Source organism: Scylla paramamosain, chromosome 17 (assembly GCF_035594125.1).
Source record: "Scylla paramamosain isolate STU-SP2022 chromosome 17, ASM3559412v1, whole genome shotgun sequence".
In the NCBI taxonomy this organism is placed as follows: Eukaryota; Metazoa; Arthropoda; class Malacostraca; order Decapoda; family Portunidae; genus Scylla; species Scylla paramamosain.
This window is the reverse complement of record NC_087167.1, coordinates 3,525,001-3,542,870: the sequence shown is the minus strand read 5'-3', so window position 1 is coordinate 3,542,870 and position 17,870 is coordinate 3,525,001. Positions and strand designations below refer to the sequence as shown.

The 17,870-nt window shown below is 36.2% G+C and overlaps 1 protein-coding gene across 6 annotated transcripts in view; it reads left to right on the top strand.

The window, feature by feature from the left end:
• The first annotated feature begins 516 nt into the window (after window positions 1–516).
• LOC135108319 (rab GTPase-activating protein 1-like) overlaps window positions 517–17,870 on the top strand; it is a 42,175-nt gene continuing 24,821 nt past the window's right edge. The window contains exons 1-8 of one of the 6 annotated variants that reach the window (XM_064019155.1): window positions 579–654; window positions 4,562–4,637; window positions 6,377–6,559; window positions 8,942–9,212; window positions 10,004–10,202; window positions 12,925–13,108; window positions 13,861–14,013; window positions 15,686–15,907. In XM_064019155.1, the coding sequence (XP_063875225.1) occupies window positions 6,383–6,559; window positions 8,942–9,212; window positions 10,004–10,202; window positions 12,925–13,108; window positions 13,861–14,013; window positions 15,686–15,907 (1,206 nt within the window). In that variant the 5' untranslated portion in view covers window positions 579–654; window positions 4,562–4,637; window positions 6,377–6,382. Of the gene's footprint in view, window positions 655–1,114; window positions 2,084–4,561; window positions 4,638–6,376; window positions 6,560–8,941; window positions 9,213–10,003; window positions 10,203–12,924; window positions 13,109–13,860; window positions 14,014–15,685; window positions 15,908–17,870 lie in introns of those variants that run through there. The other 5 variants (XM_064019156.1, XM_064019154.1, XM_064019152.1 and 2 more) reach the window with 5 other exon arrangements.

Sequence of the window (17,870 nt, the reverse complement as noted above, 5' to 3'; positions counted from 1 at the left end):
TATATATATATATATATATATATATATATATATATATATATATATATATATATATATATATATATATATATATATATATATATATATATATATATATATATATATATATATATATATATATATATATATATATATATATATATATATATATATATATATATATATATATATATATATATATATATATATATATATATATATATATATATGCACACACACACACACACACACACACACACACACGGTATAGGGATTAAGATAGATGGAAGGGGAGGGAAAAAAGGAAAAAAAAAAAAATTGACGAAACATTTATTTTTGCATATGTTGAGAGAGAGAGAGAGAGAGAGAGAGAGAGAGAGAGAGAGAGAGAGAGAGAGAGACTTCAGTAGGCAACAGTACAGAAAGAACGACAATTAAAAGGGAGAGAGAAAAAAAAAAAAGAAAAAGAAAAAAGCGAGGAGCAAGTAAGAAGTAGTGGGGAACAAAACTCCCTTGAGGAGCAACAAGGTGGTCGAGTCCTGTGTTGAGGTGCGTCTTGCGAGGCTCTTCTGTCTCTTGTTTTGGTTTTAGGGACATTCGTGGCGTCTGTACTCAGTCAGTGTTGTTGACAAATGTCAGATGAGTCTTTCAACCCAATGTTTGGAGTTTACTTAGGTAAGATACGCAAGTGTTCACGGTTAATGCAGCGAGGAGGCGGCCGAGTGAACAGGGTCGAGTTTGAGAGACACGGGCGAAAGGGACCTTTTGTAGAGGGACGTGGTACTGTATTTCTCACGCCCACACGCCCATTACAACTCCTCGGCTCGTGTAGTCTGCTGGTGGGGGCGTGGCTCAGTAGTGTCAGGGAAGCCCTATTTCTGAATGTACCTGTTTACCATGCTTGTGGTGTCTTGAGTTACCTGGATGACTCACCTGCTCAGCTCCCCGTGCGTCGATATATAACCAGCAGAGGACATTGGATGGCAGGCACTGACGGAATGGTTATAGTGACATGTATTATTAGGATTGAATATGCAAGGAAATGCAGTTCTCAAACAATCTTAATTTATTCTAGTTAGTGTGTGCTTTAAGGAACGTGGGGGAAGTGGGGGGGGACGGCATATTTAGAGGAAGGTGTGCAGTAACCAGATTTGTTTAAATGCCAGGTAGAAGTGTTGACCATTCAGCTTGTTAGTTATGGGTAGTTGTTTAAAAGTATGTGTGCTTGCAAGGAAAGAAGAAAAAAGTTAGTTCATGCATCACTTAGTGGATTTGTTAGTGAATGCTTGGCTGACATTTAATTATTTAGGTCATGTCTTGATATGTAAAGATGAAGTAAAATCTTGAAATATGATTACAGTTTTTATGGTGGAATCTACATTATGATTTACCCTTAAGGGAGATAAGCTTGTTAATGCAATGTTGTGCTTGGAAATGGGTTACTCTTGCCTCTAGTTCTTTTTGCCCTTGTCACTGTTACCTCACCTGATTTACCGAGATCTCTTTTTGTGGTGCATTTTTTTTCTGTTGGAAGATAAAAAAACATAGGGTCTTACCTTTGTAGCATAAATATCACATATGTAACTAGCAAGGCTATTTATGGAAATGTCAAGAACAGTAAAGGTTAGCAAGAGCAACATTTAGTACATTACTTATGATAAGATAAGAAATGGGAAGAAACTTATTTTTGCTTATGAAATGTATGAATCAAAGAGCCTCCAATGTACAATAGTGGGTAAATGTACATAACTGCACCCATCAGTCACTGTTGTCATTATTTTACATTATCTTAATTAGAAATTTTGTTATTATCTCTATCACTAGCAGAAAATAATTAAGAAAATACATGAGTGTAGTGCACCATCATACATTTTTATAAGAGAATACCATGCAGCATGAGACAATGTGCAAGTGTTCGTAGAAGCAACTCATTAATCTTTGAAAATGAGGTGTTAAGAGAAGACAAGATGCTGATGTTGAAAAGAATAAAAGAAGATACATATTGAGAAAAGTTGATTAAGAAGGACTTTAGTGTGTGTATTTCACCAAGACAGTTGCCATGTTTCCTTTGGGCGGTGGGTGGTGGCCCATGACATCACACAAGGTGTGTTATATTTTCTACCACATTTAAATAAAGGTAACTATTTGTTTCTTGTCAATGATGTTTTATGTTTGGTGTGAGTGAAAACCAAAGAAATCTAGAAAACTGCTATTTTCTTCCAAGACAACACTTACATCATACATTATTGACATTAAACTTTTAGTAGTACTTGATACAGTGCAAAGGACGAACTGTTTGAAGGTATTCAGTGATAAGCTGAGAATGCTTAGGCATGGCTTTCTAATTATGCAAGTATTGGATGGCAGCTTTTGTCTTGCATTAATTATCTGACTTCTGCGACACAGTATTTTTTTCTTGTGTCTGTTGCAGTATCTGGCTATGCTGTGAAGTGCTGCAGTGCTTAGGGTACCAGTGACTCTGGCCTTTTCGTTTTGCCCACAATGTTCTCAATTACTGATTAGCATACATATTGTTTTTTCTTTTAAATATAATGGCAAATTGATATGGTAATCTGACCAAAACCCCATAGAATAAGTTTACTATGTGCTCTAAAGCAGGATGGAAATAGGTATGGTTAGGCTAAGTGACTGTTTTTTTGTTTGTGTGTCCACAGGTGGCAAAATTACCTAACAAGTGTTCATGACATTGACTTTTGTTGTTTAAGAGTATGTATAGTACTCATTTACTGTGAAATAGGTTGTTCTCATGAAAATTCATAGTCACCTTAAAATTTTTTCTCTGTAGTTCTGAGAAATGTTGATATGCTTTGCAGCAGCTCTTTGTCTAGTTCTAGGAAGAACGTTGATTTATAATGAATAATTAACTGATTAATTAATAAAAAGATGTGGATTTAAAAAAATTTAATTTATATTAAATATTTTTCTATTCTTCTGACCATATATATATATATATATATATATATATATATATATATATATATATATATATATATATATATATATATATATATATATATACACTTATAATTATTTTGCTTTTACTGAAGATATTTTTTGTAGAAGGTAACTTGACTAATTGTTTCATGCATGCGTTGGATGCAAAGAAATAAATCTGTCCCATGACACAGCATTGTGGTAGTGTCTGTGGACTTCAATATTTTGTGGCCTTGAAGAAATATATATATTTTTTTTTTATATATCATGGAAATTTCCAAAGGCAGAGAAAAATCTAAAATAGCCCCTCAAATTTTTATGTTAAGAGTGTACAGATGTTTGTGATTAGCAAAGGGTAGTGTTGATAGTAAGAGAGGCTGTCTTTGGCTGCAACTGCTCTCTGTGTTATTGAGATGTGAAAGGAAATGGGCAGAGGGAACATGGGGAGGATGAATGGTAGGTTTGCAGCACCCCTAATGCTTCTATTGTTCATCCTGTCTTCAGGTGTGAGACTGTGACATGAGTACCTCAGATTAGGTTATTTGACATGATGCATTAGCTTATGTTAGTTTGTATTGATCAAATTTGAATGTTGTGCAAATATCCAATGAAAACAGGAATTTTTGGTACAAAATCAATTTTTGCCTTCTTTTATTATAGGTAACGTATAATACAGGAATAAGAGTGTATGTGATTATTTTTTGTGGCAGCTTGGTGCAGAAAACATAAGATTTAATGAGTGTTGTGAGTTAGACATTCAGTTTTACTTGTAGTGTGTGAATTGGGAACTAAACAGTATCACAAAAGATGAAGGCTAGAAAGCACTAATATTCATAATGAGTGTATGCTTTGTTGATAAATCTTATTAGCAAGGTGATGAATTTGGTGCTTGGGATGGAGCTGTTATAAGAGACGGTTCAGCATTGTTGAGGTGAGAAGAAAATGACTGTGATTGTATTAGTGAAGTGATAAGGGGAAGGATTTCTTTAATCTGGCCATGAGGATGACATGTCAGAGTGTGTTAATATGTTAAAGAAGAAGAAAAAAGAAAGTGCCATTATGTAGGTACATGAAAGAAAGCATGGAATGAGGACCTGAGAGTGTACTTGGGAATTACTGTACTTGTAAAAGACAACAGTACAGAGTCTGACGTGACACAGCAGATTGATATTGGCTGTTATAGTATGCATTTCTATACATAAAAAAAAATGTAATACATTAAGATTTAATGACTGTGACAGCCCCCCTGATTATTGCTGATGCAATAGAAAAATTTCACTTCTAGATACATTGCTGTTTCACATTTCTTGAGTGGGGAAATTTTTTTGCACCTGAAACACATGGTGTTGATTTTTTCAATAATCAAGAATTTTTTATTTTTTATTTTCTACATTTGTTGCTTTTAGTTTTGTGTGTGCCTGTTTGACAGCAACAAAGGTTTTGCATTTTTTCATCTGCCAACATGCCAAATAAGATTTATCAGCACAGCTCAGTCTGTGTTGTTTTTATTGAATTAGGCTTTAATGTATAATGGGAATACAAATAAGTATGGAGTCTGTAATAGTGTTATAACCATGTGGAAGAGAATATTGCTTTCCCTTAATTGTCTCCCTACATTTTTTTTTAGAGTTTTGAAGAAATTTGGGAGATACACTGAGGAGCAGGCCATTGCAAACATGGCCCTTCATATTGCCCATTGACAGGCAAGTGTAAGGCTACTGGTAGTATGTGTAGCTGGAGTAAACCTTTAGTCACACACTGTACTGTAGCTGCACTGTGTGGGGTGAAAGGTGGACTAGGCACCATGATTAAAGTAATGAGAGATACTGGAGATCCTCTATCCCAGTGAAAATAGTAAGTCCGGGAGGTGTAGCAAGCACACAAGAAACAAGATATAATTATGATACGAGTTATATACGGTATGTTTCCATTAACAAAGTTGAATGCTTTTGGCTTATTGTCAACTTGATAGTGCACTTACTGCATGTCCTGTGTATGCTTTGGTTTACAAATAACACAGTGTGTGTGTGTGTGTGTGTGTGTGTGTGGATATTGGTTTTGCAGTTTTGTAGTATGTAGTGTACATTTTGTATCATTAAAACATAGTATTTGTAGGAGAATATCCAAAAGTTAATAGGTGTTAGGATTAAAAATATTGTTGACATATTTATTTGTATGCAGTATAAGAGAGAGAGAGAGAGAGAGAGAGAGAGAGAGAGAAATGAATAGGAAAATACTGTCTACCTACACTGAACACAGAATTACTAACCATGAAATCTGTTGTATGCTCTAAAAAGTAGTTGTACACATCCCAAAATTTTCTCCAGATTATATGAGTTCACAATTGGTTTAATAGCTTTTACAAATTTTTTTTATAACAGTTCATCTTGTTTTCATATTAGAATGGGAGTACTGGACTGTAAGGTGGATGTTAATCTGGTTTATTGAAATTTAAGTTGAGGTCATCAAAATATGAATCCAGTTTATCAGAACTCATGTGTGGTTAGGTTCAGAGAGGCTGTGCTACACGTGAAAATCTGCTGTGAATGACTGGCTCAGGAACCTAACTGTTGTTATTGGTGAAGATAGACATTATATACATGATTATTCACATATATTGGTCTATATTTGCATGGGCAGATGACAAGGCACAAACTCTGATGTTACACAGCATACTCTGTAGGTATGGAAAAGGCCCTTCACTATATAGTATGTGAATGCTTTTACTGTATTGTAATGCTTATATAATTATATAGTGTTATATATTACAGAAGGTTTTTCATACAAGATACTGATATCCCATGTCTTGTTTGATATGGTTTGTGTGTAATTAACATGTATATGTAATGCTTTATTTGGTAATGTATATTATCAGATTTTTATGGCTATTTTTTTAAAGGATAATCCTTTATAGAAAATTTTAAAAGCTTTATGAAAATGATGTGCAAAATAACTCTTGAAAAGGCTGACAGAATCTTTGAGCAAGAGTAAGAAGGAGCAGAGAATAACTTGAATTTTGTATTTATTTTTTCCTTAAAGACTAACTAAAGTAGGCACAGTAAATATGGAACAATGCTAAGGAACTGACAGTATCAGTTACTTTTACCTCATCTTCATCCCTCTCTTTACCTGCTCCAAACAACTGTTTTTAAGTGACGCATTCTACATCAAAGAGTTTGCCAATTTTCAGTTTACAAATCTTTAAATTTAACAAATTTAATAAATTTGTTGTTTTCCTGATTGATGGAAGCAGAATAAAACAATACCTCTAAAATAATGGAAATTCTTCTGAATGTGAGATTTTAAAAATACTGTTGATTTTTTTTTTTTTATTTATGAATGCTTTGTGAAGAATTGTAACTTGTTTTTTTTGTTCTGCTATTCACCTTAGCAAAATCTACCTCTGGGCACATTCTTACTTTCTTGCTATGTCACTTCACAGGGAAGTATGGAAGAGTGCTCCAGTGTGAGATCGACAGATTCTGCAGGCACCAGTGAAGAGTATGAGATTGTGGAGAGTGAGCCAGTCACAGCCAGTACCCCTCAGCAGGACCACCCGTTGGAGCCCACACTGAACATTGCCAACAACGGCAACATGGAGGACCTGCGGCTGGAGCTGACAGAGGTATGTATACTCTCGTGTTACTTTGTAGTTGTTCTTTCCTTGTATGTAATTGTTTGTATTTTGATGTTCGGACTTTCCTCAGACGTGTCTCTAACATACCATAACTTAACCAGTATTTTCACTACTTCATTGGTTTCACTGGCAAACTCAGGAACTTTCAGTTGTTTATTGTTTTTACTCCTTCCTGTGGCTTGAACAATTTCAAAAGAGGAGTATGAAGACACTTCTAGAAAATAAACTGGCTAAGATTAAAAATTTGTAACTTCTTTTGAGAGGTGGAATAGTAGAGCAACAGGCTGAGCAAGCTTTACTCTCTCTCTCTCTCTCTCTCTCTCTCTCTCTCTCTCTCTCTCTCTCTCTCTCTCTCTCTCTCTCTCTCTCTCTCTCTCTCTCTCTCTCTCTCTCTCTCTCTCTCTCTCTCTCTCTCTCTCTCTCTCTGTTTCTGTCTTTCACCAGTCTCTTTAACACAAATGGACATTTTATTATGATCTGACTGGTGCATGAATTTCTTGTTACTCGTGTTGCTGTTGTGAGGAGAATCCCAAGGATGTATCCCACATTAAATTAAATTGATTTTACAGTGGTACCTTGGTAAACGTCCTTAATCCATTCCAAATCCTTGGACTCATACCAAACAGGATGTATACCAATCAAATTTTTCCAGTAAGAAATAAAGGGAAAATGATTAATCCATTCCCATGAAAAAAAAAAAATAATAATAATAATTTTGTTATTGGCATATTATGGGTTGTATAAAATAATTTAAACACTGCTCATTACTAAAATACTTACCATATTTGATGGCATATAAGATGCATGGGCATATAAGATACATCCCCATTTCAGCAGGGCATATTCAGGAAAAAAATTTTTTTTTATGTATTTAAGCATGTAATGCTAGTGCATGCTGGTGGTACAGCTGAACAAAAAGCAAGCAGTCACAATAGTAAAAATAGCCTACATGAATGCAGTAATAAAACAGAAGTTGTGGCCTAGTCACAGAGGCTAGGCAAAGAATGCAGCCCAGCTGCCAAGAACAGAGCCGTATTTTCATTTTCAACATTTCCTTACATAATATTATGGTTTAAAAATATGATATAGCACCCTTGCCTATAATACAGTGGTGTAAATCTTTGGGTGTACTGGTGAGGCCTCACAATCGCATATAAGATGCAGGGTGATTTTATGAGCCATTTTTATGAAAAAAAGTGTAGCTTATATGCCATTAAGTATGGTAAATACAAAAGCAGTTAGATGAAATAATTGAAAATTTAACATCACTAAGTGCCTACTAGGATGGTGCTGAGAAGGGAGGAGGAAATGGTATTGTTTGGAAGGAGAGTCATTAACTCTTAGAATTCATGGGTAATGAATATACTAAAAATGTTCGTGAAAAACACAAAATCACATGAAAATTCACAGTTATAGCGCAGGTTGTTCACTGAATGGTAGCAATGGGTGTGGGCAGTCGTGACTTAGTCTCGAGAGAGGTAGACAAGGGTAGTGTGTGGTGTTATGACTCGTTTTGACCCATACAAATATAAAGGTCATTTACCAAGCAAATTTTTTTGTGTCCAAACAGGATGTATACCAAGTTGAACTTATTCCAAAGTGGACACATACTGAGGTACCACTCTATATGTAATGCCAATAAGTTGGAAGGAGATCAGTGGGAAGACCAAAAAGAAACTTGGAGATTGTGTTGATGAGAACCTGAGTAGGATGAACATGAAGGAGGATATTGTCTATGACTGCAAAAAGTGGGGGAGACTCAGTAGCCATTTAATCCTGTGAGGGAAAATGAAAATGTTAAATAAAATGAAATGATCATGATGATGATGATGTTATACCAATTATAATCTGAAGTTAACAGGAAAGTATAAAAATAACACCAGTGGTGTTGATGCAGACTATTGCGAAACAAAACTATAACATTGGAGGTGGGAGTGTGTGTAGACTACATTCAACACTTGAATATGTGTGCAGACAAACGTAGGAGTGGAGCAGCAGTATTATTTTATATTTTGCAGGTAATTAAAGGCTTAGTAGCAGTTTTCATTGATGTTTATTATGGTGAGGTAAATATGTCATCAGAGTGTCAAACAACTTAGGTAACCATTAGTGAATGGCTATCTGGGGCTCAGCTTGTTTCATTGCAAGAGTAATTTTTATTTCCATAATTCTAAAGAAGTTTCCACAAAATACTTATTTATCTTGAACAAATTCATAATTTAAGCTTGGTCATCAAATTTGGAGAAGATAGTTCTAAGTTAAACATTTTCTTTTGAAATTTTTTTGGGTCATCATATGTAACTAGTAGCATTATAGGCTGAGACATATTATACATAATGATTGACTGAGCATTGCTTCTTTAATCTGCAGGTCATGAGAGAGAAAAGCTCTGATGGATCCTCCCCACCCACCACTAATGGGACGTCTGCTGCCAGGAGAGGTGATGATGAAGAAGAGGAGGAGGATGACCTACCAGTCTTCCCTTCACCACCGCCCCTTGAGACCCAGGCATCCCGAGTGTCACAGATATCACAGGTATCTCAGGCATCAAGCCAGAGTGAGGGACCTGGTCGACCTGATGACAGGACCCTTGGGGAGAACAATCCAAGTTTCTCTCATCAGACTGCTTCAGATGACGACAGTAAGGACCGGATTCTCAAAGATTTTGATGCCTTAGCCTGAGTACTTTTAACAAATTCTTGTGGAAGTTATCTTTTTCATAATTACAATAATATTTGAAGATGGATTCTGCACCACCTGTGGAAAAAAAAACTCTTTAGAATCCATAAGTAGTTCTCATGAGGAAATATGCATTTAAAAACGTGGGCTTAAGCCTTATGAGAGGATACCAACGTCCTCTAAGGTTGTGATGGGTGTAATGACATGTGCTGGGGAGTGGTGAGTGCAGTGGTGTAGGATGCCGGGTTTCTGAGTTGTAGTGAGGGAAATGAAGAGAGATGTTGACTGGAATGTGAGATGGTACTGGGTTGTTTTAATATAGCTTGTGTCAGAGTGAGGTGAGATGGATATTTGATAGTTTACTTGATAGAGGATGTTGAAAGAAAATAGATTGTGTGTGTGTGTGTGTGTGTGTGTGTGTGTGTGTGTGAGAGAGAGAGAGAGAGAGAGAGAGAGAGAGAGAGAGAGAGAGAGAGAGAGAGAGAGAGAGAGAGAGAGAGAGAGAGTGTCATATAAGATGACACTGGAATAACAACATAAATTTTAACATAAAGTATTGGATTAGCACCACAAAATGTACAAAAAGGAACAGAGAGAAAATCTCAAATTACTGTAAGATAAAAAAATTGTGATGATTTTATATACGATACCCATTTGTGTTGCTCAAGAATTCATTACATTACACGTTTTTCTCTACATCTCTCAACCATCACCACCACCACTACCACACACACCACTATTGCCTCATTGCAGTGGAGCGGGTGCATGCTGAGGATGGTAGCGGGGACTATACCATCTTCAACCGAGTGACGTATCTGGGGGCGGCCTCGATCAATGCACCACGCAGCGAGGGGGAGATCCAGCGTAATATGGCAATTCTCAATGCCCAGGCTCAGGAGCAGGCGCTGGAGGTGTCTGTTTCTGTCCCTTCAAACTCTGAAGGCTACGTGATGTGAGTGTTCAGAGGCAGGAAGATGAAATGTGTAAGGTGTTATTTCACAGAGGGAAGGGAAAGGAGAGGGAGAAGTGTTTGTTCTAGTTTCCACCCTTAGAAAAACCATCCGAGTTTTTATCCCAGTTTTGAAGTATTAATCCAAATGTTTCCACCACTGTCACATACAATTCCAGTCCTTGAATTCACCTCAATTTCACTGAGACCACTTGGTACTAGCTCTCATCATCTTTGTAGAATTGCGTGTCTTGCATTCACACTACCATATAATAAATCTGAAAGACAACTAGTATGGATGACCAAGAATTAGTCCAGGAATTGAGGAGCTGTGACAGTCATGTATGTACTGTGCTGGGAAATATCTTATAGGGAATATACTTAAATGAACAATGATAGTAAACTTTGCAGTGTGTGCAAACAGATCACATAAACAAAAGTAAGCTCACTCCTGTGCAGGTTGGTATTTCAGAGGGCAGAAAAAGGAAAGGGAAAGTGTTCAGGGTGGCATTTTTCAGAGGGGAGAAAAAGGAAAGGGGGAAGTGTGTAGGGTGGTGTTTCACAGAGGGAAGGAAAAGGTGAAAATGTGCAGGGTGATGTTTCACAGAGGGAAGAAAAGGAGAGGAAGATGTAGATAAATGGTGTAAGATGAGGAAGTGAAGTTAAGATAGAGGTCTTTTCTCTGTAGTCAGATTCTGCTGATGCAAGCTCATCTATGTTGGATGTCCTGAAATTTGACAGTTTACTTACACAGTTGTTGAAGAAAATTAAAGTATTTTATAACCAAGCCAGAGCATATAATTTGCAAAACTACTATATATATTATGAAATTCCAAGTTAAGGGTTAGCTTCCAGTGTCCCTCTTTATAAGTGCTCTTGCTATATTGCTTTGTAAGAGTGAATGGTTATCCCTTTTGTGGGAATGCCAGCCTAATATACAAATACATAGAAGAGTAATTGGGTTCAGGGACTGACTGAGTTAAAAATCTGAAAAATATTGAAAAATGCAAAATTCATTTCATGGCATCCTTAGGCCTAATACTTCACAATGCTAACATGATAATTCATCATCCAATTCAAATACCATTTGAATTGCCATTTAAATGCCCCTCCCCCCTCTCACACTCATTTGTTCAGTAAAGATCACTGCAGGCAGATGGTTGTAAAAAAAATACAGAAAAAACTAAAAATGTTTAAGAGGGAGTTTTCTTTATAGTGGTGCGTGGAAGTTTCCTCACTCACAGCCACCCACCCAGTGCGGGAAGAACAATGGACAAGTGATAAGGAGCACCAGTGTGTGATGTACATGCTTGGAGGAAAGGCAGGAGCTAGTGATGCTCATTCTTTAACTTTTACAATTGCTTAGCGTTCACTCCTTCCCATTATTTTTTATTTCACCATGATGGGTAAGAGGAAGTCTTATCACACCCTAAGGAGCAAGGTACTTGCAAAGGCATGTCGGATATCAGTTGGGAGCAGATAAGATGAGGGTGAACATATTGCCTCAAGCACATCAGCCAATGCCTCCTCACCTCCCACATCTCCCATTCCACATACAACTGTTGCTTCTACTTCTGCTGCTCCTACTACTACTTCTGCTACTTCTGCTGGTGCTTCTGCTGCTGCACAATTATAGCCACTGCCTTCAACATCATTGTTTCTATTTGAAAAGTCTCTCTTAATGAAGAGAGTGAAAATTTTCAAGGGAGATGAAGAACCCTCATTCACTGGGGATAAAGTTCTAGTTTCAGTGGAATAGCTGGACATTATGTGTTGTCCCAAAACAAAATGTAAAAAGCTTGAAACTCATCATCAATCACTGGGCCACATGCATCAGTACATCTCCTCAGTGTAAAAATTAAGTATGCAATCCACATCGAAATCGTCTACAACTCAAAATAAATACATTATAATACTTGGCACTAAAAAATTCCAGTATTATATAGCTTTACGTGTGTGGATGAGAACCGCTTGTGCGTCCTTTTAAACTTAAAAGCCCCATATCTCAAAACAAACTCAGTGTGCTTTCAAGGCATATTTCTCTGCCATTTGTTGTCTGATTTTGATGATTCTAGTGCCACTGGAAATGGAATTAAAATTCCTTAAAAAGAAAAAAAAAAGTGACAATTTTGATTGAGTGTTTAGTTTTTACTTAGCTTAGGAGAAATAATTGGTCAAGAAAAAAATGGATTTTTTTTTTCTTAGCAATGAAACCTGAAATTAAAATTCTGTCACACAGTTTTCTTTGAAAACCATCAAAGTATTTTCTGACAAGTTTTCAAGAAATTCCAAAAAAAAACTTGCCAGTTTTTTTCCCATTAAAAAAGAAAAACTGCTTCTCAGATTTAATGAAACTTATACATATATGTAACTCCCCTAAAGGAACTTAATAGCTCATAAAAATTTGATGCAGTTTGGTTCATAAATAACAAAAGCAAAAATTAACTCAATTGGTCCCCTTAAGTGATGATTTTGTTATTTGTTTCCCTTTGTATAATGACACTAGTACCATTAGTGAATGTATGGAATGACAGTAAATAAGAAATATAGAGGCATTGTTGAAGAATTAAGATATATATATATCAACAAAGTCTATTCCTTGCAGTAGGTTGATTTTATGCAAATGAAAATAATGGGAATCAGAAAATTTTGATGTTTTTCCACCACTTTTAATTTGCTAAAGAATCTAATAAAATCTCCCTCCTGCCTTTTCTTCATCTGTCAGAGTTTATGATGCCAACAACAGCACAGAGATGACACGGTTCAAAATCCACCGCATCTTGTTCTGTGCTCGGGGCAAGGCAGACACTTCAGAGGCTTGCTGTTTCGCCTTCACCTCATCTCATGGGGACACCCAGGAGACTGCCATCTTCCAGTGCCATGTGTTTCGCTGTCAGATCCCTGAGGCTGTGAGTCCATGTGGAGTGTTGTCAGAGGTTGAGTTTTAGATAAGAATCAGGGTTTTATTGGGCAGACCAGATGAGTGGCAGGTGATGTGTGGAACTTTTGTTAATTCAGTAGATGGTGTATCCATTATAGTCTTGTGTGAAGCCAGTCATAGTGGAGGTCTGACATTGAGTAACCTTTTGTAATTCTACTTTCCTTACTACTTTCTCTTAAAGTTAGTTTCTTAAGTCATGTAATCTGTCAATTGTTAGATTTCATAGGGAGATTATCAGTGGATGAGAGAGTTTAAGATTGAAGGAAAGTGCAAAACACTTAGTAGCGAGTGCTAGTTACAACAGTAAGTGGAATATTTGTGTAAGGCAGTGATAAAGATATTGAGCCTTTTCTCTCTAAAAGAAGAATATATAAGGAAGAGAATGTGGAGAGGTGCCTTAAGGCCCATAGACATAAAATATAATGGGAAACAAATTTCTGTAATTTTTCTTTGCTGGATAGCAATTTGCCTTTGTAGTTTTATTCCTGGGGCCTTCTCAGTTTAATAAGTTAGTCTGTATTAATGCTGTCGGGTTAATGCATGTTTATAAGAGCATAGGTAAATGCCTTTTACTACTTTTCCCCCTTCCCCTTTCCACTTTCTGGAGTCCCCTATAGATTTTTGTATGTTAATGTATTATCATTATCCTTCTTCCTCTCATCCTGCCCCTCAAGTCATTGTAATGGCATGATAAAGCATCTTTGTCTCTATTTGCTCCAGGTGGCACGTGTCCTAATCACTTTTGCGGCAGCATTTCGACGTGTGCCTAAGAGCAAGATGGGTCAGCGTGAGGAGGCCTGTCCCAGTCGGCAGCCAGATGATCTCATCCACCTCTTTGATATCTCTTTGGAAATCAAAGAGGAGGATAACAAGGTACTGAATGAGAAAATAAAAAAAAAGAATGAATGGAATGAAACTGCCAACCTTTTTGATATCTCTTTGGAAATCAAAGAGAACAAGGTACTAAATGAGAAAATGAAAAAAAGAATTAATGGACTGAAATTGCCAGTAAACACAGATTGTGATATTATTCTCTTAATTTTAAGATTTGCTTCTTGTACTGAATGTTTTTAGATAAAAGAAAATTACTAGCAATAGCAGATTTCTTGAAAACAGCAACTTAAGAACAGAATGAGTGTGATGACAATTACCTCAGATATATTCACGGATTCCTACATAGACTGGTCAGCCAGATTTATTGTTAGGTTCTTGTTTGAACAGCAGTGTGTGATGTCATCATTAACATGTTCAGTACTGTAGAGAATATGGAATACTTTAAAATCACTAGTATATATTTTATAGATGATGTTACATTTTTTGGGGGCCATCACTAAGTAACAAAGTATTAGATTTTGCTCATCTTTTGGCAGCTATTTTTTTCAACATGGTTTATTAACAAAAAGTATATGATTGGTAGGTATTTTACTCCTGATTTGCAAAAGTAACCTTGATAGATTTTTGGGTGATAGGCAGCTCTCCTGAGGCTGTTGTGATGATTTTGTGATTCCTTAAGTTTCTTCTCTGTTGGCAGCATTGGTAATTCTGCTGTAGTATGTGGCATTGAGTAGAAGGATGGCAGATGATGGCTATAATGTTGTTGATTCATTAGACATTAAACTGTTTGATGCATCTGAAGATCTGCAACAGAAATGTATACTGTAGTGATGGGAAAGTACATAAGGATCATGCCCACATTGCTTCAACTTACCTTTGCACCTAACTCTTGCTACTGTCCAGACTACATTGGCTCACATATTATGGCACTGTTCATGTGACTATAGAAATGCATTTGTATTGCAGCTTCTCTTCATATACAACAATAAGATTATGTATAATTCTTGAAGGATAAGTTTGAATAGATAAGTGGTAGATTAATTGTATTTTTCTTAACACAATTCCACCTTACTGCAGCTCATAGATTGTTACCTAATGAAGTGTTGATCCCCACTGCTACATATACAATGACTTAAGTAGCTGTGCACAAATCAAGAAATGTGATATTAGGTTGCATCCATGATTTCAGTGCCATATTTAGTTTCTTTTTTTTTGTGTGCGTGATAGGTGGTGGAGCTGACTGAATGATATTGCATCAACATCATACCAGAATTGACCCAAGTTACCTTTACAAGATAAGAGTAAAGTACTTGATTATACAGTTTTTGTTGATAACAGTAAGAAAATTAAGGGAAGGTCTGAAACCATCTCTGTCAGATGAGCATAATCTAACACCTTGTTACTTTGTTATGCTAGAAAAAAATGTGTAACACTGCTGCTGAAATGCATACTAACTGATAATCAGAATAGGCACCATTAAGATAAAATTGTTCTGTGTAAGTATTAAGAGTTGATGTTTAACCAACTGATTGTGATAAATTAAAAAAATTAACCCAAACTTAAAAACTTAACTTAAAAAAACTTTTCTTTCTTGTGGTATCCTGTATAAAATCTAACTACTGTAATACTCTAGTACTGAAGGAGTTAATTATTGCTACAGCTGTCATTAGAAAATATCCATCAAACCAGTTTTTTCTTTTTTGCTTTGTAGGGTAACTTCAACACAGTACCACGAGACAAGGAGTTCTTCAAGCTTCGGAGCAACATAGAGAAACAGCTTGTACTGACAGTGAGCCCAGCCCCACCCAGCAGCCTCCCCAGCATGGCCCACCACCCTCCAGCTCCGGCAGACCTGTGCGTTGAGAGATGCTTTGGTCTTCTCGTGGCCCATGGCAGGAGAGTGAAACATGCTGACATGAACTTGCTGGAGATGGTAAGTCCTGAATTTTGTCAGTTAGTGGGAAGGTAGGTGTGTGTGTGTGTTTGTTTGTGTGTGTGGGTTGGTGGATGGGTGTGTTGGAGGAAAAGGTTAATGGTTACAAAATGGGAACAGCAAGTTTTTTTTTCTGTTTGCATTTGAAAGGTATAGGCAAGAGTCAGTTATCAGCACTCTCACTCATGATTTTTCATAGACCATTGTTTGTTTCCAAAAGAGTTTATTTAGTATTTGAGTTGAAATGATGCAATCAAAAGTTACCTGTCAATACTCTGTTGTATCTGATTTTTTATTTGGTATTGTGCCATTTTTTCTCCATGAGTACTGGAGTCATTGTGTCTTCCCATATTACTATACTGATTTCATATGGGAACTGTCACCTACAAACCATTATAGATTTTGTTACATTGTGGTATGAGCAGTGTTGATTTTAGATGTGATTAATTTTAACTATACTCCATCACACCAAGTCTGGCATAGATATTATGCTACATTAAGGACATCTAAACATAATTACACTTGGCAGTGCTCTCACCAACTTATTGGTCAAAATATTCCAGTCTGTTTTAAAGTATGTGGCAGACTGAGCTGTTTTCACTAGAATCTTTATTTATGTAAAAGATACTGGATAATTTGTATAAAGTTATTTAGATGCCTTTCAAAATAAGCCTTGTGTTGTAATATAAAGTTAATTTACCACACATTTGAAAAGAAAACATGAATTCTTCAACCAGTGAGAGTATTGCTCAATGGTAGCATTTACCATGTTTGTTTGTCCCCCAGATGGTGAAATTACTATGCCAGATTCAGTGTGGTGGAATAAAGTCTGATGATATTTGCTATTTAGTGAGACTGTTGTAATATCCACTGGGAGACATCTTATTTGATACTTAACATGATGCCAAATGTGCTTTCATTAGGCATTATTGACATATCTGCTCATATTACTACTGTTTATGTTGAAGTTTCCCAAAATCCTGACTAATTAACATGTGCAATTTTCCAAGAAATGGATAACTGACTGTTGACTTACTATAGCTTTGTGTGATTGAGTTGTGGTTGGTGGTCTGTGTGAAGCTTACTGCTTCTATTCTTTATTTATTTTCTATGTGTTAAGGAGTCCAGCCAAAATTATACACAGTCATTTAAAAAGGCCATCCTAATATGCAGTTCTGAAGAGAATTATTACATAATGTACCAAAAGATTGGTGAATTTAGTTTTAAAGGTATCTTGATACTCTTTTGAAACAGTTCAAGTCTCAGGAAGGAGGAAAACAGAAACAGTTATTGAAGTATACCAGTAAAATGTATGAAAGAATGAATATATTAGTTAACTCTTGCATTTATGAGATGGACAGAATAGGGATGAGAATGAGTTAAAAGTTGTGTGATGGAGGAAGTGTCAGAGTCTTGAGTACTTACATTGTAGTCAGCTATATAGTATGCATTGAATGATGAAACATACTATTCTGGAACATTGGAGTTGACAGTATACACCATTTTATTCTTTGTTTGCCTTAGGAAGCAACCAGTAGTAAGCATGAGTAGAAAACTAACATCTTCAGAAAATGCAAAAAGAAAATGGCTTTCATGTCTATATAATATATTATTTGTTATTTTCTGCTTCATTCTTGAATGTCTGTTTTGCATTTTGAGGATAAGGCAGATTTCTACTGAATGACTCTTCAATCTCTGTGGTTAATTAGTTTGTGGGGCAGCTGGTGAACAGTTTAATTAATCTGGAATGATTTGAAGGAAGAGGTGGTAGTGGCACAATGTTTAAAGAGACACATGTTTAAAGAGAAACTGGATAAATATGGTTATGGTGACAGGACAAAATGAGCTTTGGCTTGTGCCCTGTACAGTACAACTAGGTAAATACAACAAGGTAAACACACACACACACACACACACACACACACACACACACACACACACACACACACACACACACACACAC